We start from the raw sequence: 23,177 nt of genomic DNA on the forward strand, positions 1-23,177 counted from the left end.
CTCCAAAAAGGTGAGAGATAGCCCAGTGCACTGAGCAAAAATTCATAAAGTAACCTAAGACTTCTTTCTTTAAATAATCTAGTTTATGCTCTAATGAAATTGTTTTTAAATTAAAAAATAAAATAATTTTGATTTTTTTTAAATCCGATTATCTGTGACTTTGAGGTACTTTTTTATTTCGTAGATTTGAAGATATGGCACCTTGTTCTCTCCATTCTCCATTCGCCACTTTACTTTGGAGCTCTTCCGCTCTCCCGCTCTCGGGCCCCAAGCAGCAGCACACGCTAACAAAAGTTTTGTGTAAAGTTCATTGATATTTTTGCGGCAGTGTGTGCGTGGGGCAAGTAAAGCGTTGATTCATTGAATTCGCTAGATACACCAGCTCTCCACTTCCTCTCCACCCACCTCCCCACACTGCCTGTGCTGATTACTCTCTTTCGTGGGAGCACTGGTACTGGTAGTGCAAAAAGTTAATGGAGTTTTGGAGCCAACTTCAAAAAAAAAATGTGGCATGACGACGAATAATGAGAAGAAATGAAGAAGGTGGGAGGAGGCCGAAGAATCATCAATGAAGTGCTCAGCGGGCTCAGCTCCAAAAGCTCTGGCTCTGACAATCAATTCTCCCTTGAGCTCCCGTTATTTTGGAGACTCGACGAAATGTTTAATTTTATAACCATGACCCTGATATTTACCCATACAGGCACAGGCACAGCCACAGCCATACACAAGCTAAAATCGCATGGAAGGACAAATTCAAGGATGTGCGGCGCGTGCAAAAATTTCTCCACTGGCCACAAAACAAACAACAAAAGTTCAGCCCAATGCGCCTGCGTCGGCAGAGGCGGCACCAAAGCCAGCACAAGTGGCTGAGCCAGCATTATACATACAAATCCATATACAGTTAGGTAAAAGCCCGTCCAACGTGCCGTTATATACAGGACACGTATACATACGCGAATCGACGAAAATTTTCATGAATGAAAGTCCCACGCAGTCAAGTCAGCAAAAATGAAAGGAGGAAGAAAGAAGAGAAGAAGAAGCTTAAAGGGGGAGGAGAAGAAGGGGCAAAAGTAACACGAAATCTATGCTTAACCCACGCACAGTCACTGAAAGAAATAAGGGCCTAAAAATAAAGAAATTCTAAAGGAAATGAATGGATATGGAGATACAAGCTCAATAAATACTTTTAATATTTTACAAACTTTTATTTATATTTAAAAAAATTTAAACTTTTTCTCTCTGTGTTGGCATTGCCACTTTCAGCCTTTGGCCAAGGTTACGAGTGGCATTCCCCAGGACTTTGCTGCGCTGCCGACCCTGATGCGTGGGATGCCATCTCCCTTTTAGGAGAAATTATAGTTACTTTCTTTGAGTGTCCCCAGCAAGGTCATTTAATTATTTTTTCGATCAAGTTCAAATTCCAGATTAACTAAAAAGGGAATACCCATCGTGAGGATATTTTTTATAAAAATAGCCTCATGAATCACTTGAAAATATTTGTCTTATCAACCACAGAAGTGAACTTTCATTAAAACTGAAAGAATTGAATGAAATACTGAGGCAATGGCTTTGATTATCAAAGAAAACGGCCAATCAATATTGGCACGATGACGCCTTTCAAGTCTTTAGATATAACACATACTATATAAACATTTATTTCGTTCTCGGAATGGTGGAAAACACAGAGATCATCATGAAAGGCAAATGTCCACCATATATTATCGATTCTCGTTTAATATCATGAGTGGGCTGACTCCTCACACACTTTTCTCGAAATCTTAAGATTAATGTATTTTTTAGATCCAGTTCTTCAGCAGAATCTGCGCATTCTCCCACACTAGTTTTCTCAATCGGCTTTACTGACCTAAAACAACTCGAATGGGATTAAGAATTGGCATTTGTGACTATCTGACTCTCGTATTTCCGTTTCGTCTGATCCGACGACATGCATGTGAATACTTATGGTATCTCAGCCCACAGTAGTGGGCTGTCCAGCCTCCAGAGTTCCGCTCCGAAAGATTTCTGTGAATCACCCGATCAGCAACGGAAGTCGGTGGGCGCCACGGGTCTCGAGATTCAAGAATCGACACGATTTTGACGTCCAGATATTCCCGGAGACTTTTCAATCTTGATGACGTTGGTTCCAGGCAAGTGATGACCTAAAATTATAGCTAAACAATTAAATTATCTTTTATATTTTAGCTTTTTAAAGAGAATTAAAGAATTATTATCATCCCCGCATTTTGTTTGTCATACATGGCGTATGATTAATTTGGAACAGTTCATATGAATGATGGGATTTTTCTGGCATACCAGGCATATGATGAACTTACATTTAATTTTGAAGGCCTTTAAGAAAAACCGCAATCAGAATAAAGTTTAATATTTATCAAGTTTATAAAAAAATGTGAATTATTATGTAATTTATTTGGGAAACAGGGCGGGTGAGTAATATTTAATAAAAATCAAGAAACTCGACATAAAATTCAAGAATAATAAACCCAAACTGAATTTAATTCTTGTTCTTTTAGGAAGAGTTATTTGATTAAAAAAATAAACCCATCGAGGGGTTTTATTTTTCAGACCCACTAGGCGTATGAGTAATATAGACTTAGTCAAATTGTTTAGAACTTTTCTTGTCGATTTTTAAGATCTAAAAGCATTCAAAAAATAGCTGTTGTAGCCATCACTGTTCCAGTCATCGATTGTATGGAAAAAGGGGATCTGGAGGCGACGGCAGATGCGAAACAATCTTTTGGCTTTGGCCGCCCACGCGAACAAAACTTGCGATTGAAATAAAACAAACTGCGACCTGGCCAAATGACTGACTGGCCTGGTCGGATCTGGTCTGGCATGGCATGGCCTGGCTATTCAGCGAATTGAAATTCGAATGACGTTGGTTGGTACAGCCATTCGAGCCATTTGGGTACACCCGTTCCCACTGACTCATTTCAGTCTTGGCCCATTCAGCTCACGGTGGCTTAAACAGCAGCCAGTTCCTCCACGTGCTTGGCAGGACACCTACGCCCAAAAATCAAAATCCTTTTGACGTCATTTTGGGGGCAGTTTTGTGAATTAGTCAGCGAATAATATGATTATATTTTTAGATATTTATAATTTTTATAATTTTAAAACCATTTTAAGAGCAGAATTTTGAAAAAATTCCCAGCCATAATAAATAACCCTAATTATTTAGTCATAATATGATGACATTACAATGAATCAGCATAAAAATATTTATATTTTTGGTTTATTTTAATATTGTTTCTTGGGGGGACGATTATCAACGAATTATTTTGGGTTTTATCTTGAAGAAAAATATATTTATTAAATGGATTTATAAACTCTTTATTGTAATGGTTGTATTTTCAACTTTTTCTTTCAACCTTCGTGTTTGTATTTACCTTTTTTTTAACTTTTTTGGGTGTTGACTTTACGAGATGGTATTTTTAAACTAGAGCACTCGAGCGCAGAAATTTCAGCCAGCTTGCCACTTCCTTCGGATTTCATTTCGCCATCATCCATCCTTCGGTTCAATTGAATCGGCGGAGGGGCTAACGAAGGTTAATGCGACGCAGTGTTTGACCTCTGGGGTCAAGCTGGAGGCAGATTAATTGCGGGAATTGGGTGAGACAGCTAGAGAAGGCGTGGAGCCACCACTGTAATTGATACAAGAACAAAAATGGAGAGCGAAATTGCAGCCAATTGATTCAATCAAATGACAAGTTAAAGGGGCGATGCTCTTAAAGTTGGCACTTCCGTTATGCTATTTTGGCGCGATTTCTTCGAGAATTTCCCCTTCGACCTTTAGCGTTTGGGGTTTCCAATGAGGTCTGGCATGGGGTCTTTAATTAATCGATGGATATAGAAAGGCCTTTTAGAGGGAAAGTTTAATGAAAAAATTTAAGAAAATGACAGTTATATTTTAATATACAAGTTCTCTTAAGAACTACCCTATATATATCATTTCTTTCATTATTCATTCTTTTTTTTCAACCTTGCTGTAATTTGCCACAACATGGCGGCGGGGCATTAGGGGCACGCCTTTTCAGGGTGTCACAGCCCACGCAAAAAAGAAAAGTTGCCAAAAAAAGAAAAATTAATGGAAATAAAAGAAGAGTGCTGCTGTAGAAAAGTGTATATATGTATGTATATATAAAGACACCCACAAATGTCTATATACAGTTATATTTTTGATAACGCTCGACGGCGGAAATATTGCACACCCACGTCCGAGCAGAGCCGTTGGCGTCGGCAGAGCTGTTGGCGTTTTTCCAGACCAGCAGGCCGCCATTCATTTCCACCAGCTGCAAAAAGGGAAAGATACAGATACATAGCTCGCAGATACACACGCTCTCACAGATACAGACACTCCTCGTGTACACTCTGGCAGCATTTTACGCATTCCAATCAGCCGTGTGGGCGTCCAGTAAGAGGCAAAAAAAAAAAGCAAAAAAAAATACAACAACTAAAGCTGAATAAATAAAATAACAACTTATGAATGAAAAGCTTTTTTACGGGCACGCGTGGGCGGAGCGCCAAAAGCTTGGGCGGGCTGAAAGCTTACGTTTCGGCCCACTCCCCCTTGGACCCCCTCAACAGCAATCGCATTACGCCAAACGGTCGAGAGCTGGGAGCCAAGAGATTCAGCCCCAGCTTCAGCTTCAGATTCTGATTCAGATACAGATACACACGGAATATTGATTCGATGGCAAGTCTCCAAATGTGAAGCAACCTTGAAATGTGGGCGGCTTTTGGGAGGGTAGGGGGCGCATACATACATAAGTACGGATTGCGGATTGTAAAGTGTTTCGCGTGTGGGCAGAGTGTAATAAAGTGTTGTTTAATTAATGAATTGCCATTCACAGAGCGAATCTTACCTCTTATTTTTAATATTTTTATTTATTTGAAGTTTAAAAGTATAGATATATTACTTTGGTTCGATATATTTTAAGATTTAGGTTGATTTTTTTATATTTTTAGTTCAGGAATAGCCTGATTTTAACTTTTAGCTTTGTTGAATTAGACTAATTATAAGACTGAGTCGATAAAATAAAGTTAGACTAATATTTCTTTCCATTAAAACTGTATTTAATAGCTAAGTAGAATATTGGGAAATATATAGAACTTATTAGGGTAAGAACTTAAAAAAAAAAAATTTATTTATTTACGGGTTTTTGAAAATATGAAGGTACTTTTTAAATTCAAAAAAGTTTGTTCAACTAACCATAAAAATATTTAATTTTAATTAATTTTTTCATCATAAGAGTATCGCGGTTTCACAGTAATTAGCTTTTGTATTTAAAAACCTAACGGTTTCTCGTTATTCGATAAATAATTTTATCAGTGTTGCAAAAATAATCGAAAGAATGTCTTCTTGGTTGATAAACACTGGACACAGTGAGAGTGTTGGAATGTGCCGCCATTAAACAGCTGATAAGGTCAAAGACTTCCCAAAAATTAAATACAAAAGAAATTAAGTCTGCTTACTGAGCAAGAAATAGAAAAGACGTACTCGAAACTTCCCAGTGCTGTTAACAGAAAACCCGAAAGCCCATGGAATCGGATGCGCTGGACAAGGAGAGTGCGGCGGCAGCTTTGAAAAAGTTAACGCAAGGTGAAAGTCCCGAAAGTGCGGCAAAGGTGGGTGGTGGGGTGGTTGGGTCGAAGGGGGAGACGGAGGTTGGGGCCCCGCCAACAAAGAGACAAAAGACTGTAGAGGCAGCCATTGAGCAGGAGGAAGAGGACGACAATGACGAGGAGCATCTGGAGGATGAGGAGAGCGAAGATGAGGACGACGACGATGAGGACTCCGAAGGCTTGGACGAGGATGGTGTCCCCCAATTAGTACCCATGGAGCGGGTGCAGAGCACTCAAAACAGTCTGCGTGCCTTCAGGCGCATTCCCGTCTTCATTGTGGACTATCACAACGACGTCTTGGAGTTCATCTATCGTTGCCTGGGAACCAGACATCTACCACTGGAGGGCAACACCCTGGTGCACTTTGATTCTCATCCGGATATGGTCATACCCAGGCACATACCCGCCAGTTCGGCCTACGACAAGGACGCCATGCTCAACGAGCTGAGCATCGAGAACTGGATCATGCCGACCCTCTATGCAGGTAGACTTAGAGGCCTAGAACTACCTTTCCAGAAGTCACAATATTAATATTTTTCGTTATTTTTCTAGGCCACTTCAGTCGCGTCGTGTGGCTGAAGAACTCGTGGTGCCAGCAGCTGCCAACTGGACGCCACGACTTTAAAGTTGGCCACAAAGAGGACCGAATCGGCGTGGATTGCCCGCTGGACTACTTCATAGCTGATGGCAACTATTGCACCACCGAGGACCTCCAGGAGCCCAAGAGCGTGGAGCTGCAGGTTCACGATGCCGACAACGAAAATCTCGATCCCAAGGACTTCCTTACGGAAACGGACGCCAAGGGCTTTGTGCTGGACATCGATTTGGATTTCTTCAGCACCTCCAACCCGTTCCTGGAGATCTACAAAGATGCCGATTGTTACAATCAGCTGAAGGAGATTTTCCACTTCGAGAGCGTGGAGGTGGTCAAGAAAGCAGGAACTGCCTCAATCGAGGACTACTTGGCCACGGCGGACCGAAGGCAAACCCAACTGGATGCACTGAAGCGAATTTTCTGGCACCTTGAAGACCAGCGAAACTTTGATGGACTGGAAAAGCCCGACGAGGCCGTGATTACCCCCGAGATCTACGCCAAGATTGTCCGCCTGGCCGAAACGCTGCAGGAAAAGTATCCCGACGATGAGATCGACTGGCATTTGATCTTCGATTCGGGCAGCACCACCGACAACAATGGACTGCCCAATCACATCAGCACCGCCGAGGAGCTGGAGGCGTACTTTGCGAATTTCAAAAGATTTCTCGAACGACTGCCAGTTCCACCCGTGGCCATAACGATGGCCCATTCGGCTCAGGATGATTATTGCCCCCAGGATCAGGTGGCCTTTATCGAGGATCGGGTGCTGCGACTGCTGCAAGAGGTTTTCAGTGAGAAGCTGCACAAGAAAGCCATACTGCACTACATGGACGATCCCTGGGATGTGATGAAGCTATAAGCTCGCCGGGGTTTTCCCCACCAACCATCTCCAATCAGTTCAATAAATTTTTTAAAACTAGCCAACGTTTGGTTGGGAAACTCAAACACGATAGATACCCTGTAGTAGTGATTCCAAAACGAAAACTCAATGATGGATAATCCATTTACGATTATAATATTTTTTACTTTTAAATATACGAAACGTATTTATTATAAACAGACCACAAAAATATTAAATTGTATTACTTTCATAAAAGGAAAACATTGATTTCAAGCCAGGGCTGCCCAAAAATGCTATATAATCTCCATTCTGTGTAAATACTAAGGTAACTATCTGACGCTTGTGGCTGGAAAGGTTGGAGGTAATGTCCCACCACCTCATTTCGTTCGGGCAGTGAACTTTTAATTGTCGACCCCAATTCGTGGCCAAATCAATAAGCCACCACAGAACTTTCAGTAACATTTCGGGGCTCAGACGAGGTGGAAGGCTTACAATCGGGAGACAGAGTGAGTATACTTAAACTAGTTAAAACTTTAAGCTTTGTTCTAAAAAAATGAGACCTTAATTTGGAAATGAGTTTTCTACTTTTTGGATAATCTTAGTTGGCTTCACAGCTCCTCCTTGTCGCCCTTGAGCTTATCTTTCTTAGGTTTCTTGGCCGGTGGTGGTGGCAGTTGCTCCTTGAGGCATTCTCTTTCCGCTTTTAGCCTAAGGACATGGTCCTCACAGAGATGTTTCTGCAAGGACTTCTTGTCCTGCAGCTTGAAGTACCAATCGCTGATGGTGTCCTCATACTCCTCCAGCATATTCTCGCACTGGGTCTTCATTTGGGTAACCTCGACGGGTGGCTTGTCCCACAGCTCGTAGGGAATGCCCAGGTCGACTTTCACGCCCTTGTCCACTAGGCCATGGAGCGTTTGGAAGGTCTGCGACATTCCTTTGGCGAATCTCGTGCTATCCGTCCGTTCCTTGTGGAGATTGTACTCCAGAACCCGTTCGCACACGTTCTCCAGGGACTCCAACAGGCGTAGCTCACTCCTGCGGTACTCGGTGCGTTTCTTGGGCCGCACATCGTCCACGGAGTAGCCAGTCTCAATAACATCGTGCGATTTCCCGGTTTCCCCAAGGCGACCTTCCAATTCGGCTGCCAGAATTTTGCAGGCTTCGCAGCGGTTGGCATAGCGAACGCCTTGCTCCTCCTCTGGCGAATCTCCAGCGATGAGCTGGAGCAGGGGTAGAAGTAGTATCACCAAGCTCTCGAGATGCATCTCCAAGCTTCAAGAATCTTAATTCGAAAACAATAATAAACCTGACGTGGAAATGCCGGTCTAGAGGGTCAGTGTTGGCTAATGTTTCTCAAAGAAGTGTTGAATAATACCCATTTGGCGGTTATTTGAATATTTGCTTGATTCAATCTTTTAAAATGGGGGCATTTTTAACTTAAATGTTAAGAAATTGATTAAATATCTTAAAATTAAAAATCTGCTTGAATCCACCTAAAGGAGCTAGACTGTTGTACAAGAAAATAATTGATATTCTAAATGGCGCCATAAAAGGTCGCGTTTGAATGGCTGCCCAGGCAACGGTTGGCTCCAAAACAACGAACAAAAAGCCCCAACAAGCCAAGTTATTTATGGGAGTCTAGAAAAAGTTCTCCTAAATGATGTCTCACAAAAGGTTCTATGTGAGGCTAAATTTGCAGCTCCATGCGGTTTGTAGGGAACTTCGCATACTCATCCCTTCATTTAAAATTTTTAACTTCTTATCTTCAGCTTACCTGCCCGGGCGTTTGGCTTTGCTCCCACGGATACTTGGAGGCCACCATCAAAACATTGGGATACTATTTCCGGACTGGAGCCATGGAGCCACGGTTCCCAATGCTTTGTCACGATCAGTTCACCATGGAGGGATATTTTAAGAGTGTCGGCTGCCTGGAGGAGTTGCACGACCTTCTGAGGTCTGAGCAGCTTGAGATAACACTCTGGCAAAATGGGAGACGACTGGCTTACTTTGTTGGCAATCTCTCGGATGTAATGCATCCGACAGTGCCCCGCCTAAGTTGCCCCCACAGCTCCAATGTCCAGCTGTTGATGAAGGCCACTCCTGCCTTTCCGGGCATCTTGGCGCCCAAGGTGGAGCTCTCTGCCCAGCTCACCACGCAGGATCGCAGAAAAGGCTGCAGGTGCTCCAGTTTCCGGGATGAGACTGCTGTCCCAATCGCCAATCGCCATGTGGAAAGTAGGTGTTTGGGTCAAATGGAGCAGCCGCGAAAGCAGCAGACCGTGTGCCATGGACGGAAGTCCAACTGTTGTCCCAATTGGAAGTATCCTGCGCCTCCTGATCAGGCAAAGCCTCCACATCGACGCCTTTCCACTTGTTCGGGAAGCACTCAAATGAGTAGTGTCAGCCAGAGCTCCTCGCTGACGCAGTGCAGCCACCTGTCGAGCTGCAGCGAAGTGGTCGATGAGCACCAGAGCAGCTGCGACATCTGCCAAACTTACAGACGCATGTTTCCTGATTATTAATTAAATTGTTTCTTGAAAAATAAAATAATAAGTATGTAAAGGTTACTTTCCCTTATGGGAGTACAAGGTCCAAAAATATATACATATTGTTAAATGTTATGAAAATTTAAAGATTTATAAAATTTGTATTAAAAGTTTCTTATTTTAAGTACCTTTCCTTTATGATATCAAATTAAATTTAGTGCTTTTTTGTTCTCTTTACAAAACTAAAAAATTTATTCATGGTATATGATAATCGAAAACGTAGAATCTATGAGATTAAGGCTATATATAGCGTCTTGGCTTATTCATTTAGCAACCATTAGTCCGTTTTTGTTTTATTCTTCAAGTAAACTCTCACTTAAATATATTCCTTAAAATCGTTCTGGCCAAAGACATTAACTATCAGGGTTAACAGGAGGTTGTAGGGCGCAGCTCGTAGCACCTCCTCTTCCTTGAGTTGGTTGCGCAAATGAATGCAGGACCGAGCTATGTAGCGAATAGTGCTGAACACATACGGCTCCAATGGCAGGTGGAGGCAGACGAGGGTGGCATACAGCCAGCGCGCTAGCCAGGCATCTTGCAAGAGATCCACCGGCGGCGATGGTTCCTGCAGCCACTTGCTTAGCATTTCCAGCAAGTGCTCCAGATCATTTTGAGTCAGATGAAGCAGAGTGCTCAACAGTGGTTCGTTTTGGCGGCAGAACTCCTTCCACTTGTCGTTGTCCGAGGTAAGAGGTGGTTCAGCCGACTGGTCGTACTTTTGGTTGGACAACTCCATGCGAATGACCAGTACTTTAGAGCGGGCTGCTTGGAAGCAATTCACCTGGACATCGCGCCACTCCGGTGTCGGCAGCAGATCTTTGAAGGGTGGCAAGTCAGGCTGAAACCGAGCAAGATTATTGACATACCACGTTGTGAACTTTCTTACTCACGTTCTCCAGCATATCCAGGCTGCTGACAGATGCCTGGTCACTTATGTTTGACGAGCGCTTGGTCACTACCGCCGGACAGCGCTTTCTTTCGTACAACATGTGGGTCAGGTACTCCTCGCCGGTTTCCGGAGGCTTGCTGGGATCAAAGTTGGCGTCAGGCTCGCGTATTTCCAGAGCCTGGAGTTGGAAAGTCTGTTCCTCCGAATCGCTTTGCATGATTTTTGGCCAAACAACAGGAATGCCGGCTAAGAGGGTTAAGTGTTGCCTAATGTCTATCAAAAAAGTGCTGCGAAATGTTTATTTGGTTTTTTGAATTTTAATGTGGCCGTTCCCGCGCGCCACCTATCGATAATCAATTCGATCTATCGGTTTAAACTAGCTAATAATTTTGACTTTCAGAAATTGAAAAATATTTTTGTCAAATATATGAAAGTGTTCATAAAGAAACCTTAGTATCAAACGCGTTTTCCGTCAGAAACTATTCTTCACTGAATTCCCAGATTTCACAACATTCGGTAACTCGGTATCTGCTTTGGATTTTCGAAAAAAATGTCTTCAATGTGTATTACTGATTTGCCGTTGAATATTTTGGATTCAATATTTGAAAAATTACCAATAAAGGACAAAATCAATTTGGCCAACTCCAACGAAGAATTATTAAATGTATTCTTCTACCATGGAAAGCAATTATACTCACGCGTATCTGATAAAAATTCCGAAGTGGGCTTATATCTAACCAGTATCTTGCCGATGTTGGGCCCTATTATAAATGAAATAACGTTCTATGAGCCAACACTTGAATTACTAACTCTTTTGGCTCAAAATTGTCCCAATCTAAATTCTATTCAAATTAGCTTGGAAAACAATTTAAGTGTTATGTGGTTCAATAACATTTTAAAGGAATTACAAAATCTTCAATCAATACATATTTTTTTGGATAGCGATCCGTTTGATATGCTGGAAAATCTAAAAGCTCTTAAAAATTTAAAAATATTAAAACTTCGTAAGTATTTCTTGTTTTAAAACAAAATAGAATAAAAACAATTTTTTCGTTAAAGGTTATGGAAGAAATATACGAAGCTGTAAGTTATTAAATCGATATTTTGAAAATGTATTTTATTTAAAAATTATATTTTCCTCAAAGCTAAATTACATCAATTGGAGAATTTGGAAGAACTAACTATTGATCCATACAATCGTATGAACATAGAAACAAACGAACTGTCCAAGAAGCTGAAATATTTGAAGTGCAAAAACCTAAATATTTTTACTATAATTCTTACCAACCAAGCGGTATTTAAATTTTTGGAGTGCATAGAAATAGATTTTTGTGACATGCGGCCAGGATTTCCGGATTGTCCAAACCTACAATTTCTACGTTTGTATAAAACATACATTACCGAAGATGGCATTTTACAATGGATCAAGGATCAAATGAACACATGGAAATCTTACTTTACAAGTGAAAATTTATTGCGCCAAGAATCTGTACATAAAATACTTCCTATTCCTGGATCGGTTGCGGAGCCATTCCATGTCGAGGAGATCTTTTTCCCATTTCCTAATTGCCCGCATTTAAAATCATTATGTCTGGACTATTATACACTTGCAGAGCATTACGATTGGGTTGCACAGAACGCGAAATCGGTGGAAGATCTGAGCATTTACTTTGGAAAACGTGAAGTGTTCGATTTGGAATTGCCCCTTTTTGAAAATGTGCGTGAAATAACCATTACCTCGGGTCCCTTAACTGTGGTATCGGACAGCGTTTACGACTGGATATCAATGCACGCCTCGACTTTGAAGGCCCTACGACTATTCGGGTTGGAAGAGGATCATTTTTCACTTCATATGCTCAGGCATTGCAAAAAACTTCGATCATTAACCCTGGGCAATGGGATTCAGACGTATGTTCGCGAATTTTGGATGGCCTTTTTCGATATTCTGCAGGAAAATGGTATGAGCTCTAAAGATCCATTGACATTGATCATTAGAAATTGCGAAGATGTGGATAAAATGCGTCAGGTAATTAATTAAATTTTAAATTTATTATGTATTATTATTAATTTTATTTATTACAGCTATCTAAAATAAGAAATGCCGATTGTTGCGAACTTATCTTCGTTTGAAACTTTTGATAATAACTTGAATATTCTTATCATGTGGTTCTTGTCGTAAATTCCACCTTAATAAAATTAACAAACTAATCGTTTTTTTTGTTTAAAAAAGTAAAGTGTAATTTAATTACAGGTAAATCAGTTTTCCCTTGAAGCTAAAAGGACATTGTTATACAAGCAGTATGTACGTATATTTTTAATCAACGGCAGGCCAAGACAAAGCGATCTTGGCCATATAACAAAGCCTGATTGTCCCTGCCTGGCTTCCGTCCTTTGTCGCCAGCGGCTTCCCAGAGAAGGACCTGGGCAATAATAGGACTATAAAAAACGCATTTCATAATTGTCTTACGAGAGTGGGCGGACAGGCCAGGACTTTGGACCCGATTTGAGTTTCAGTTTAAGGCTCAGGTGTGCTTTTGTGTATGTGTGCCGGTGTCTGTGCTTACGGCTTTTGTGCAAGTTCCTTGGGGCCGTAAAATAGCCCGTAAGGAGCAGGCTGAGCTCAATTAGCTGTCAGACACAGGACGAGCTCGAGAACCAAGGAAATCTCTTCTCTTGTTTGTCTTGTTTTTCGTTGGCATTGAATTTGCAAATAGTTATGCCCGGCAAAATGATTATTTTATTTAATTTCCATTTGGAGTACCAGTATCCAAATTTAAAATTCATTAAACGAAAGCTCAGAGTGAAAAACACATTAGCCCAAGGCTAAAAAAAAAAAAAAATAAAGAAAAAGAGACATACGTTGTCCAATCGAAATTTCAGAATTTTCCGCTGGCGGTGTTTGCGTTTCGTAATGTGGATGTGTACTTGTATCTGTTGGTGTTTGTTTGCAGTGAAAAAAAAAACTTTTCAGTTTAGTTATATCTAGATTCTAGAACGTAAGCCCTATAGCTTCATAAAATAAATGGCATATTTTATAGCTGGTTGATATAGGAAGAGATCTACAAGTTTTCCTTTTCAAACTGTTATCTTCAACTATTTTTTCCTGTGTTTTTTTTAAGGAAATCATAAAAGAATCGTTGAAAGGCACCGAAAATGGCTAAAAGGATGTAAAGAGCAAATAGCATGCGTTGAAGAGCAGACACCGTGTCGCTTTTCCAACCAGAACCCCCCCACCCTTAGTTCTTCAGCGCATTTTCCAATTGTGCTAAAGGAAAAAAAAAAAGAAAACCCAATGCACTTGCATTTCCTTCGATTCCTTCCTTGTCCTTTAGCTGTCTGCTGCACTGAAGTTTCAAGTTTCCCCTTTTAGAATTTTGTGAAAATGTATCCGCTTTTCAGCAGAAACAGTTTCCATTGTTGCAGGTCCCGCTTTTCTGAAAAACTGAAAAACTCCAACCTACGTTTGCATAAAATATGGTCTCATAAAAACTGACTAAGAAAAATGTATAAAATCGTACCAATCATAAAATAAACTATATACAACCGGAGCGAATCTTAACGATTGTTTGCTTGTTCAAGTGTTTGTATATGACAGTTTTCCTCCTGGCTTTTCCGGGTTGTTTTTCTTTCCCCTTGAAAGTTATTTGGCCGCAACAAATTTTTTGCTGCATGCGCGCCTTTTAACCTTTTTCTTGTGTATCTTTAATCATTTTTAATTGAAATGCAAAAGGTCTTCGCCGGTCTTTGTTCGAAGGTCTCATCTTTGTTATACAACACCATTTTTCCCCTCTGAACCTAAAACTGCTGTTTTTCCCAAAAATGGCTGGGCCCCTTCTCATCCAATTTTCGGGTAGCCAGGTTAGGTTAGGTTGTGGCGGCGATGAGGGCCGGTTTCTGATCCCCATCCACTTGAGCCGCTAGGGCTCCTTGTGATACCGCACAGGCAAGGATCCTACAAAAGGACCTCTCCCTTCCCACTACTTATGTGCCCAAGGGTGCTCTATCCTTCTTGAAGCGGCTCGCGGTCCCATCCGGCTTTACGGATGAAGGCTACGAGTCTGTGTGGAGCGACCTCCGCGAGGTCTGTAGGGTCTGTAAGTATTGCTGCGCCCAGGAATTTGAGTCGAATGCGCCCCAGCGCAGGGCATTGACACAGGAGGTGTGCGACTGTCTCTTCCTCTTCTTCGTCTCCACAGCTTCTGCAGTAGTCATAATGAGGCACCGCTAGTCTAGCCGCGTGTGCTCCTATTAACCAATGTCCCGTAATGGCCTTGATCGCCAGACTACAGTCCTGCCTATTCAGGGCGATGAGCATCATTGACCTCTTCCTAGATCGGATTGGCCATATCATGCGGGAGTTCCTGCAGTTTTGGAGGTTTCTCCATTTCCGCAGTGCTGCGCGGTCAAAGTGATCTCTGCATTTTAGCCTACACGTAGCTAAGGGGATACCTACTGGTTCCTTCTCCGGTAGGAGAGGATTGGTAGTACCTGCTCTTGCTAGTTCGTCGGCGGCGCAGTTACCCTCGTGGTCCCTATGCCCGGGCACCCATATGAGGTGTATGTCATGCTGCTCTGCCATCTCGTTAAGAGATCTGCGACAGTCATTCACTGTCCTGGAGTTGGATGAAAGACCGTCAAGGGCTTTGAGTGCCGCTTGACTGTCTGAGAAGATACAGATTGTGTCCTGATTACCAATAAGTGCTGGGGATTTGAGTGCTTCTCCGATAGCTATTATTTCTGCCTGGAAAACACTACAGTGGTCTGGGAGTCTGAAGGACTCATTTAAACACAGATGTTCGCAATGGAAACCGCCTCCCACCTGGCCATTCAATTTTGAGCCGTCTGTGTAAATATGGAGGGAACCGGCTGGTCCCGGGATTTGTGTGTCCCATTCCTCCCTTGTTGGAATGTAGACCTTGTATTTTAAGGTGGGATTATCGACAGGTACGCAGTAGTCCGTAGACCCCGTTGGCGTGCAGTGGTGTAGATCTAACTTGGTATGTCCGTAGTCAGTCCTTTTCCATGCGCCCGTCTCTCGTAGCCTGATTGCCGATAGCGTGGCCATCTTGACTCCCATTATCTCTACTGGTAAGAGGTCGAGTATGAAGTCTAGTGCGTCCGTAGGAGTGGTACGTAGGCTGCCCGTGATACAGACTTCCGCCATCCTTTGCGTTTTCCTAAGCTTCTCCCTGATTGTGGAGTTGGTGAGAGCGGGCCACCATACCACCACCCCGTAGAAGAGGATGGGTCTTATGACCGCTGTATAAAGCCATCTTACTATTTTTGGTGACATTCCCCATTTAAGACCAATGGCTTTTCTGCAAGTATAGAGCGCGATTGCAGCTTTGTTGGCTCTATCCATGGTGTTTAATTTCCAGTCCAGTTTCCTGTCTAGCGTAATCCCTAGGTACTTGGCGCTATCGCTAAGAGATAGTGTTTCTCCTAATAGTTTTGGAAGCCTTAAGTTTGGTATTTTGTACTTCCTGGTGAAGAGGACGAGCTCTGTTTTGGATGGGTTCACACCTAGTCCATTTCTAGCTGCCCATGTTGAGAGGACCCTAAGTTTATCCGTCATGCGGTCACATAGAGTCTGGGGAAATTTTCCTGAGAAGGCAATTGCGACATCATCCGCGTAAGCGATAACTTTGCAACCACCCCCTTCAAGGGATCGCAGTAGGCTATTAACCGCCACGTTCCAGAGCAGGGGTGAGAGTACGCCTCCTTGCGGGGTGCCTCTTCTGACGTATCTATGAATAGATTCTCCTCCTAGTGACGCCTCAACAGTCCTGTTTACCAGGATCTGCTTAATAAGGCGTACGGATTGGTTATCTATTCCTAGTCCTGTCAGCGCATTGGTTATCGAGCTTGGTAGGATGTTGTTGAACGCACCTTCTATGTCTAGAAAAGCAATGAGTGCGTATTCCTTGTCACTAAGTGCCTTCTCGACAAAAGTAGTGATTTCGTGGAGTGCCGTTTCCGTGGATCGGCCCTTCCTATACGCATGTTGTGATCCCGAGATATCCTCTGGGTTTATAGTAAGATTGATATGGAGGCTGATTAGTCTCTCCATTGTCTTCAGAAGGAAGGACGACAGGCTTATTGGTCTGAAGTCCTTGGGGGTGCAGTGAGATGGTTTTCCCGCCTTGGGTATAAATACGACTTTCGTCCGCAACCACCTTTGGGGTACAATGCCCATCCTGAAGATTGCTGAGAAAGCTGTCTTGACCCATGATTTCAGGTTGGGACCGGCTTTAATTAGTTGAGCCGGTACAATGCCATCTGGACCCGGGGATTTGAAGGGCTTGAAGCTATTTATTGCCCAGCTGAGATATCTATCATTCAATAGGTATTCAAGTGGATTGTTGGTGGGTGGGCTATTCCCCTGTGTCTGTATTTCCAGGGTTGCGTCTTCTCGAGAGCATCCCGGGAAATGTGTCTCTATGAGAGCCTCAAGGGTTTCTTTGCTGGACGATGTCCAGTTGCCCTCTGAGGTTTTAATGTATCCTACATTTGGTGCAGTAGTTGCAAGGACCTTCCTGAGTCGAGAGGCCTCTGATGTTTCCTGAATGTTCGTGCAGAACTCGGCCCAGGCATTTCTTTTTGCCTTGCGAAGCTCTTTATTATATCGCCTAAGGTCCGCTTTGTACGACTCCCAGGCTGCCTCCGAGTTTGTTTTTCTGGCAAAATTGAAGGCCTTGCGGGCCTTGGTTTTAAAAGGCGCAAGTGTTTGCGACCACCAAGGTGGTTTCTTTGACTTGCTTTTGCCCGATCTGATTTTGGGACAAGCTTTATTGAATGCCCTGGCGCACGCTGCCGTGAGCGTATCCACCATGGAATCCAGGGCTGCCCTACTATCCACATTCCCTGTTGGAGGATTTCCCAAGGAACTATCTAGCTTCTTTCTATATAACTCCCAGTTCGCTTTCCTCGGGTTGCGTACCGTTAGTCGATTAAAGTTCTCGAAATTGACCACTAATTCTATGTATCGGTGGTCTGAGAATGAGTGTTTCTCTAGGACTCCCCATCTAACAATCCTGTCTGCTAGGGATTCAGAGTAAAGAGTGACGTCAAGTACTTCTCTTCTGTTCTTGACTATGAAAGTGGGTTCTGTACCCCTGTTACCCACCAAAAGATTAGAGCCTAGGATAAAATCGAAGATTGACTCACCCCTCTCGTTTGTGTCAGTGCTGCCCCACTGATGATGATGGGCGTTAGCATCACAACCTATGATCAGGTCGATCCTGTGCTTCCTGCTGTCTTCCACCAGCTGTTTGATCAGCGGGTGCGGGGGAAGGTCCTCCTGGTCGTGGCCCATATACGCCGAACATATCCTTAGAGGGCCATTTGGGCTCTCTACGGCTGCGGCTACGTGGTCTTCATTGCTGAAATTGGGTAGCAAAAAGAGGTTAAGGTTCTTTTTTGCGAGGATGCAGGCTCGCCTTTTACCTGTAGTGTTGGCTTTGCAGAGCCTGAACTCCGACGCCCCCAGCCCAAGAATCCTGTCTCCTAGGATCCAGGGTTCCTGGATGAGGGCCACATCTGCTCCACTCTCGGCGAGGTGGAGAAGGAGGGCAGCTGACGCTGCTTTACTGTGGTGGAGGTTTATTTGTAAGATCGTCAGGGACATCCTTACAAACCTCCACCACAGTTATCTCTGCCTCCGTCTCGGAGCCCAGCAGAGAGTCCTCCATTCCGACACCACCAAGCGCCCTTGCCAAGTCGCTCTCCTCCGAGGTGTACCCTTCTAGAATGTCCTCCTCCTCATCCGACATTTCCTCCGGGTGCCCCTCTTCGGTCGGCTCCTCCAAGTCTGGCTCTTGCGTGTCTGCCTCCAGACCAATACCTCCTGGCTTGGCCTTCGCATCAGATTTATATATACGGACCGAGACATGCTCGAATCCGTATTTAAGCCGGTGCTCCGTCCTCTCCAGGGCTTTTACGGTCTCCTCGTTTAGTGTGAGGACGACCTGCCTCCGCAATCCCACCGCCTCCTCGACCTTGGCGACTCTCCAGTCCGCCGTGGGGAGCGTCGGGTTGCACATCCTAAGCATGGTCAGGATGGTCTTAGGGTCGGCTGGCTTTTCTGTGAGCCACACTCGCGCCCTCGGTTTGCTGGGGATCTCGTCCCAGTCAACCGCCACCAGCTTAGCTCCAGGGTAGACCTCTCCAAGCGATGCAATCATCCGCTTGTAGGTTTCCACCGATCGCGCGTCTTGGCAAGCAATCACCTTGACGCTACCCTGGTACCATCCTGCGTCTTCGCATTCAGGTGGGGGTCCTCCACTTCGCAGCATCTCCTCCACGAAGCGCCCATGCAACTCGTTTACCACTCGTCGCCAGAGTTCCTTGGGGATGAGCCCATCCTTGGAGCCCTTGTCCAGGACTCCAATTAGGGTTCTTCCCTTCGTCACCTCAGCGAACGAGCGGTTGGGCGGCTGCGGCTGGGCCTTCCTCTTCTTGGCCTGGGGGGCTTCTCCCTCTGTGGACCTCTGCCTCTTCGCGCTTTGCGCGGCCTCCTTGGCAGGGTCTGACCCAGTACGTCTCTTCGGATCCAGCCTTTCTCCCGCCTTTTCCGGATTGAAGTCGGGTAGGATTTCCCTTGCCCACTTAATAATCTCGGCCTGGTCCGGGTTGGCTTCGGCCGATGGGTCCGCCCTCATCAGAATGAAGGCTGCTCTTCTTCTGTCCTTGTAGGATCCTTTACGCTGCGTCGAGTGAGACGCTTCCGGACCAGGGTTCGCCTTTGGGGCACCGCCGGTTGGTTTAGAGGTTGACCCTGGGGTCTTCCTCTCCACACCGTTCGGTGGTCCCATAGCTAGCCCCGCTTTGGAAGAAGTTGCCTTGGCAACCTCCACCGCACCGGCGCGTCCCGCCTCCAGATGTTGTCCCTCTGTGGGGGACTTCTCCATCTCAGCAACTCCTTGGCTTTTGAGGGCCTTGGAGTTTGACGGGCCGTTGGCCCCATTTCCGGTCTTTTTTAGGGAGTTCCGCTCTCCGCTTTGGTTTTTGTTATTAGGTAAAGTGTTCATATTTGGTCCCACGAGTAGGCGGGAAGGGGTTCGTCCATCATGACATAGCCCGCTTGTCACGATAAGCCTGGTTAAAACTGGGAGGTCGGCCTGTCCCCCAGAGTTCGCATATTAGCGTCCGAGCCCCCCCTCGGACACGCATCCTTCGGCATATGCTGTTCCACCTTGGATTGGGGTAATTTAAGGAAGGGAGTGTTCTTCTCCCCGCCCGACTACCATTAGCCAGCATCCTCGGCAGAGACATGACCTTACCGGGACCTGTTACCAGCCGCCCTCACGTGGAGAGTATAGTCGCACTACCAGCGGTGTACACAGTTACGGCACGCAATTGCTTGCGCGTAGGTCCCCCTGTTGTACCCGTTGGCTGACGGCCTTCGGGTAGCCATCATTTGCAAAATTTTTTGCCAAATTACTTTCATCGTGTGCGTAATTTAAAATTTAAATCAAATTATTTTGACCTTTGTCGAACCTTAAGAAAATGGGATTTTGGTTACTAGAATTACATTGGTATGAGGGTTTAATGGGGCTTACATTTTATTAAAATATTCTACAAGAAAAAGGGAAAAAAAGTATATAATATACTCTCCCCTTTGGATTCTATATTTATAGTTTTTAGTTACTTTAGCCCAAAATCCTTTTTGCCATATATAGTGCTGCCGCTCTTGTGCTGCTTTTAGCAGGCCCACAAATTTTTCAATTTGTGCCCAAGGTCCTTAGCCAAGGATACACATTCAGAGTCAAGGCCTCGATGCAGGCTGTATTTGCAACAAGTTTAAACAAAAACAAAAACCAGAATCGTAAAACAGGAGCACACACTCACAAAGTCGAGGTGTATTTGTGGTGGCTTTCAAGGCGGTGGCTGTGGCGGCGGCGGCGGTTGTAGATTTGGCTCGTGTGTGTCCATTGCACCGCCCACCCACCTTTGCACCACCCACCTGCTAACTGTTGCCTACCACTTTTCAAATCATCCACATCCGCATGAGCATCCGTTGCCTTGGCAACCTTGAGTGCTAAAAATATACCGTCCGGGCGTATCAAAAGGCACAAAAACACATCCGGAGCAGCATTTATCCATAAGTACTACGTGTATAGAACTTGCTCCTACATTTTTCATTTATTTTTATAAATATTTTAGTCGCTTGCTGATTGAGAAGAAATCAATAAAGAATCTGTTCTGACGTATGAAACGTGAAAATCTTATGTGCATAGTACTCTCGACTAAGGAATATTAACCAAATTTAATATATATACCATATTTAAGGATTTTAATTAACGGTTTCTTAAAATATGTTCGATTGTTCCCATATTCGTATTTTTGTAATGGAAAACTGTTCATAACTCGATCTTAAACTGTGCTTTTCCGATCTTAAAACTTCGAGTACAATCATTTTCCATCAAAACTTGGCTCCAAAAATTATACCCTAATGTAATATTAAGAATTTTGTAAAAAATGAACAATTTTATTATCAATTTTTCCAATCTTTTAATGCTGATAGAAGACGATAAAAGGTCTTATTTATAATTGGTACTCCGTCTTTAAATCGGTTGCAAGATTCTTAAAATATCCGCTTTAATATACATCAAACGTTGAACAGTTTTTCCGTAGGCCACAAGAATTCTTCAATAAAGTTAAAAGCCATTATTTGCAGGACCCAGTATGGAGTAAATTGTTAAAAATTTCATTTCAATTATTTGTGAAAAGGTAACTCTTTCGATTCTCCAATGGTCACACACTGCGTATACACAATACTGAATATTTCCGGGCCAACAGCAATCGGAGGCCATGAAAAGTATATTTGCTTTTGTTATAGATTTCTGCCACATCCACTGATTCAGTTTTTTTTCGGCTTTTATTTTTGTTTCTCTGCGGTTTGCGTGCTTAATTATGCACCAGTTCCAGTTTCAGTTGAGTTCCAGTTGCTGTCCCCATTCCCTGACCAGAAACACCACATGTATACAATGTACACACATATGTATACATATATGGCTATGACATGGCATGGACTTCTCTTCCTGGCCCCAACTTCTTTAATCCAGCAAGGATTTCGTCAAATGCTCTGGCCTAGTTGCCTCAATCTGTGCCAAATGTCCTTAGCTGCCGTTTTTGTCAGTATTTTCATTTCATTTCGTCTGGCGTGGCGAGTGTGTTTTGCCCTTTATGGAAAAATTAGTTGGCAACAAAACCCACATGCGGGTCTTGTTCGTACATTGAATATATATACCATATACATTTAAGCTGACATATATATTTTTTTCCCAGGCGTATCTAATTGAGTTTGCTTAATTATTTAGATTAGCAAATCGCCCCAAAGACAAGCAACGACAGCCGCATTTATCACAGCGAGCCAAAAAAAATAAGCCGAACAGTGATTTCTGGCCAAAATTGTTAGCCAGGCTTGTGCAAATATTTATATTCCACAATTCGTAAAGTCCGTGGCTCCCATCAATCTTCATTAAACCAATTACATAAAAGTGAAGAGAGCTCCACTTATTGACAATTCAATTATTAGTTGCTGGTCGTTTCAAAAAGGACATGAATTTTTGATGATTAGTGACACAAATATTTTTTCACAGCTGTTGCAAAAATAATGAAAACTAATTGTTGACGAATTGATTTTAATAAAATTGTATTTACCGTTTGTGAATGTCATAAAAACTGAATATTTAATAGAGGAATTAAATATTTTTTCATTAAACGGAGCAGAGTAAATTAAAATAGTTTTAATCAGGTTAAAGACATAAATTCAAACATATCCTTAAATTTTCCTTAAAAAAACACTTTACTGGAATTTTTTCAGATCAATGTGAGAAGAAATTCTTTCTCAATTCCTTTCCATTAGCAGCATTGATTTTTCAAATCGAAGCACTCCATAAATCATCATCATTTTCATTAGCATTGTTTCTTCATTCCAACTCCGGCACGTCACTCTCAATTAGTTTGGTGAAAATCCCCGGAAGCTAGAGGAAAATCGAGACATAAATGGGATACTGGGAATATTTCATTTTCAGTTAACGTACTTACTCTTCGTACCAGGCTCGTAAAAGAAATGTGAGCACCAAAAAAAAAAAAGACACAAATGGCAAATGTTTATTTGAAAATTTCTTTCCTTTTTTTTATTGTTGCACGTTTCAACTTACTTCAGTTACGTTTTACAGTTGCTTTTTCATTTTCTTCTCGTTTTTATTTCAGTGACATTTAATATGCATTTTCTTGTATTTCCTTCTTTTTTTTATATTTTTATTTAACCATAGTTGGCTGCACACCAATCGTAACGAAAAAGGAGAAATTCGTAAAACTATGCATAAATACTGATGAAAGCCATCGACAAATGTACAAATTATTTATTCAAAAATGTATGGGAGGAAGGAATAACTTAAAGTTGTGCAACTAAAATGTTTATTCATTAGCCAGCTTTTATATTAATATCAATTATTTAACATTATATTTAATACATATGCTTTACTCTATATAAAATGTTTTGTAATTTTTCTGATTCTTTTTTGCTTTTGCATAATGGGTAGGTTAAGCTCATAGAGGAAATAGGAAAAAAAGCTCGAAGAGTTAAGAGGTTTTTCATTTCAAAAGGTTTATATATTTCGATATTTTTTGGTTTTTTGTTCGTATAGGAAAGTA

General features: G+C 42.9%; 5 protein-coding genes across 5 annotated transcripts; 3 read left to right on the forward strand and 2 right to left on the reverse strand.

Moving 5' to 3' along the window:
* The first annotated feature begins 5,412 nt into the window (after positions 1–5,412).
* MESR6 (misexpression suppressor of ras 6) lies at positions 5,413–7,249 on the forward strand. The gene is made up of 2 exons (XM_017252226.3): positions 5,413–6,124; positions 6,193–7,249. The coding sequence occupies exons 1-2, from the start codon at positions 5,557–5,559 to the stop codon at positions 7,092–7,094; spliced, it is 1,470 nt and encodes a 489-aa protein (XP_017107715.2). The 5' UTR covers positions 5,413–5,556; the 3' UTR covers positions 7,095–7,249.
* On the reverse strand, positions 7,239–8,435 carry CNPYb (protein canopy b). Its single transcript, XM_017252231.3, has one exon. It carries the CDS (start codon positions 8,342–8,344, stop codon positions 7,685–7,687), a length of 660 nt encoding a protein of 219 aa, XP_017107720.2. The 5' UTR covers positions 8,345–8,435; the 3' UTR covers positions 7,239–7,684.
* A 267-nt stretch (positions 8,436–8,702) lies between these two features.
* LOC108132712 (uncharacterized) lies at positions 8,703–9,601 on the forward strand. Its single transcript, XM_017252229.3, has 2 exons — positions 8,703–8,787; positions 8,849–9,601. The coding sequence occupies exons 1-2, from the start codon at positions 8,737–8,739 to the stop codon at positions 9,599–9,601; spliced, it is 804 nt and encodes a 267-aa protein (XP_017107718.3). The 5' UTR covers positions 8,703–8,736.
* Positions 9,602–9,815: 214 nt separating this feature from the next.
* Positions 9,816–10,840, reverse strand: Gem2 (Gemin 2). Its single transcript, XM_017252230.3, has 2 exons — positions 10,516–10,840; positions 9,816–10,463 (listed from the first exon to the last, which is right to left on the reverse strand). The coding sequence occupies exons 1-2, from the start codon at positions 10,729–10,731 to the stop codon at positions 9,942–9,944; spliced, it is 738 nt and encodes a 245-aa protein (XP_017107719.2). The 5' UTR covers positions 10,732–10,840; the 3' UTR covers positions 9,816–9,941.
* Positions 10,841–10,978: 138 nt separating this feature from the next.
* On the forward strand, positions 10,979–12,737 carry LOC108132711 (uncharacterized). The gene is made up of 4 exons (XM_017252227.3): positions 10,979–11,518; positions 11,574–11,597; positions 11,660–12,540; positions 12,597–12,737. The coding sequence occupies exons 1-4, from the start codon at positions 11,065–11,067 to the stop codon at positions 12,642–12,644; spliced, it is 1,407 nt and encodes a 468-aa protein (XP_017107716.2). The 5' UTR covers positions 10,979–11,064; the 3' UTR covers positions 12,645–12,737.
* The last annotated feature ends 10,440 nt before the right edge of the window (positions 12,738–23,177 follow it).

This window comes from Drosophila bipectinata, chromosome 3L, assembly GCF_030179905.1.
Source record: "Drosophila bipectinata strain 14024-0381.07 chromosome 3L, DbipHiC1v2, whole genome shotgun sequence".
In the NCBI taxonomy this organism is placed as follows: Eukaryota; Metazoa; Arthropoda; class Insecta; order Diptera; family Drosophilidae; genus Drosophila; species Drosophila bipectinata.

Excerpts from the sequence above, each read along its gene's own strand:
- MESR6 (XM_017252226.3), top strand. The coding sequence starts at position 5,557 with ATGGAATCGGATGCGCTGGACAAGGAGAGTGCGGCGGCAGCTTTGAAA. Across the intron at positions 6,125-6,192 it reads CATGCCGACCCTCTATGCAG|GCCACTTCAGTCGCGTCGTG; the intron begins GTAGACTTAGAG and ends TTATTTTTCTAG.
- CNPYb (XM_017252231.3), bottom strand. The coding sequence starts at position 8,344 with ATGCATCTCGAGAGCTTGGTGATACTACTTCTACCCCTGCTCCAGCTC.
- LOC108132712 (XM_017252229.3), top strand. The coding sequence starts at position 8,737 with ATGATGTCTCACAAAAGGTTCTATGTGAGGCTAAATTTGCAGCTCCAT. Across the intron at positions 8,788-8,848 it reads TAAATTTGCAGCTCCATGCG|CTTACCTGCCCGGGCGTTTG; the intron begins GTTTGTAGGGAA and ends TCTTATCTTCAG.
- Gem2 (XM_017252230.3), bottom strand. The coding sequence starts at position 10,731 with ATGCAAAGCGATTCGGAGGAACAGACTTTCCAACTCCAGGCTCTGGAA. Across the intron at positions 10,464-10,515 it reads GCCTGGATATGCTGGAGAAC|CCTGACTTGCCACCCTTCAA; the intron begins GTGAGTAAGAAA and ends GCTCGGTTTCAG.
- LOC108132711 (XM_017252227.3), top strand. The coding sequence starts at position 11,065 with ATGTCTTCAATGTGTATTACTGATTTGCCGTTGAATATTTTGGATTCA. Across the intron at positions 11,519-11,573 it reads TTTAAAAATATTAAAACTTC|GTTATGGAAGAAATATACGA; the intron begins GTAAGTATTTCT and ends TTTTCGTTAAAG. Across the intron at positions 12,541-12,596 it reads ATGTGGATAAAATGCGTCAG|CTATCTAAAATAAGAAATGC; the intron begins GTAATTAATTAA and ends TATTTATTACAG.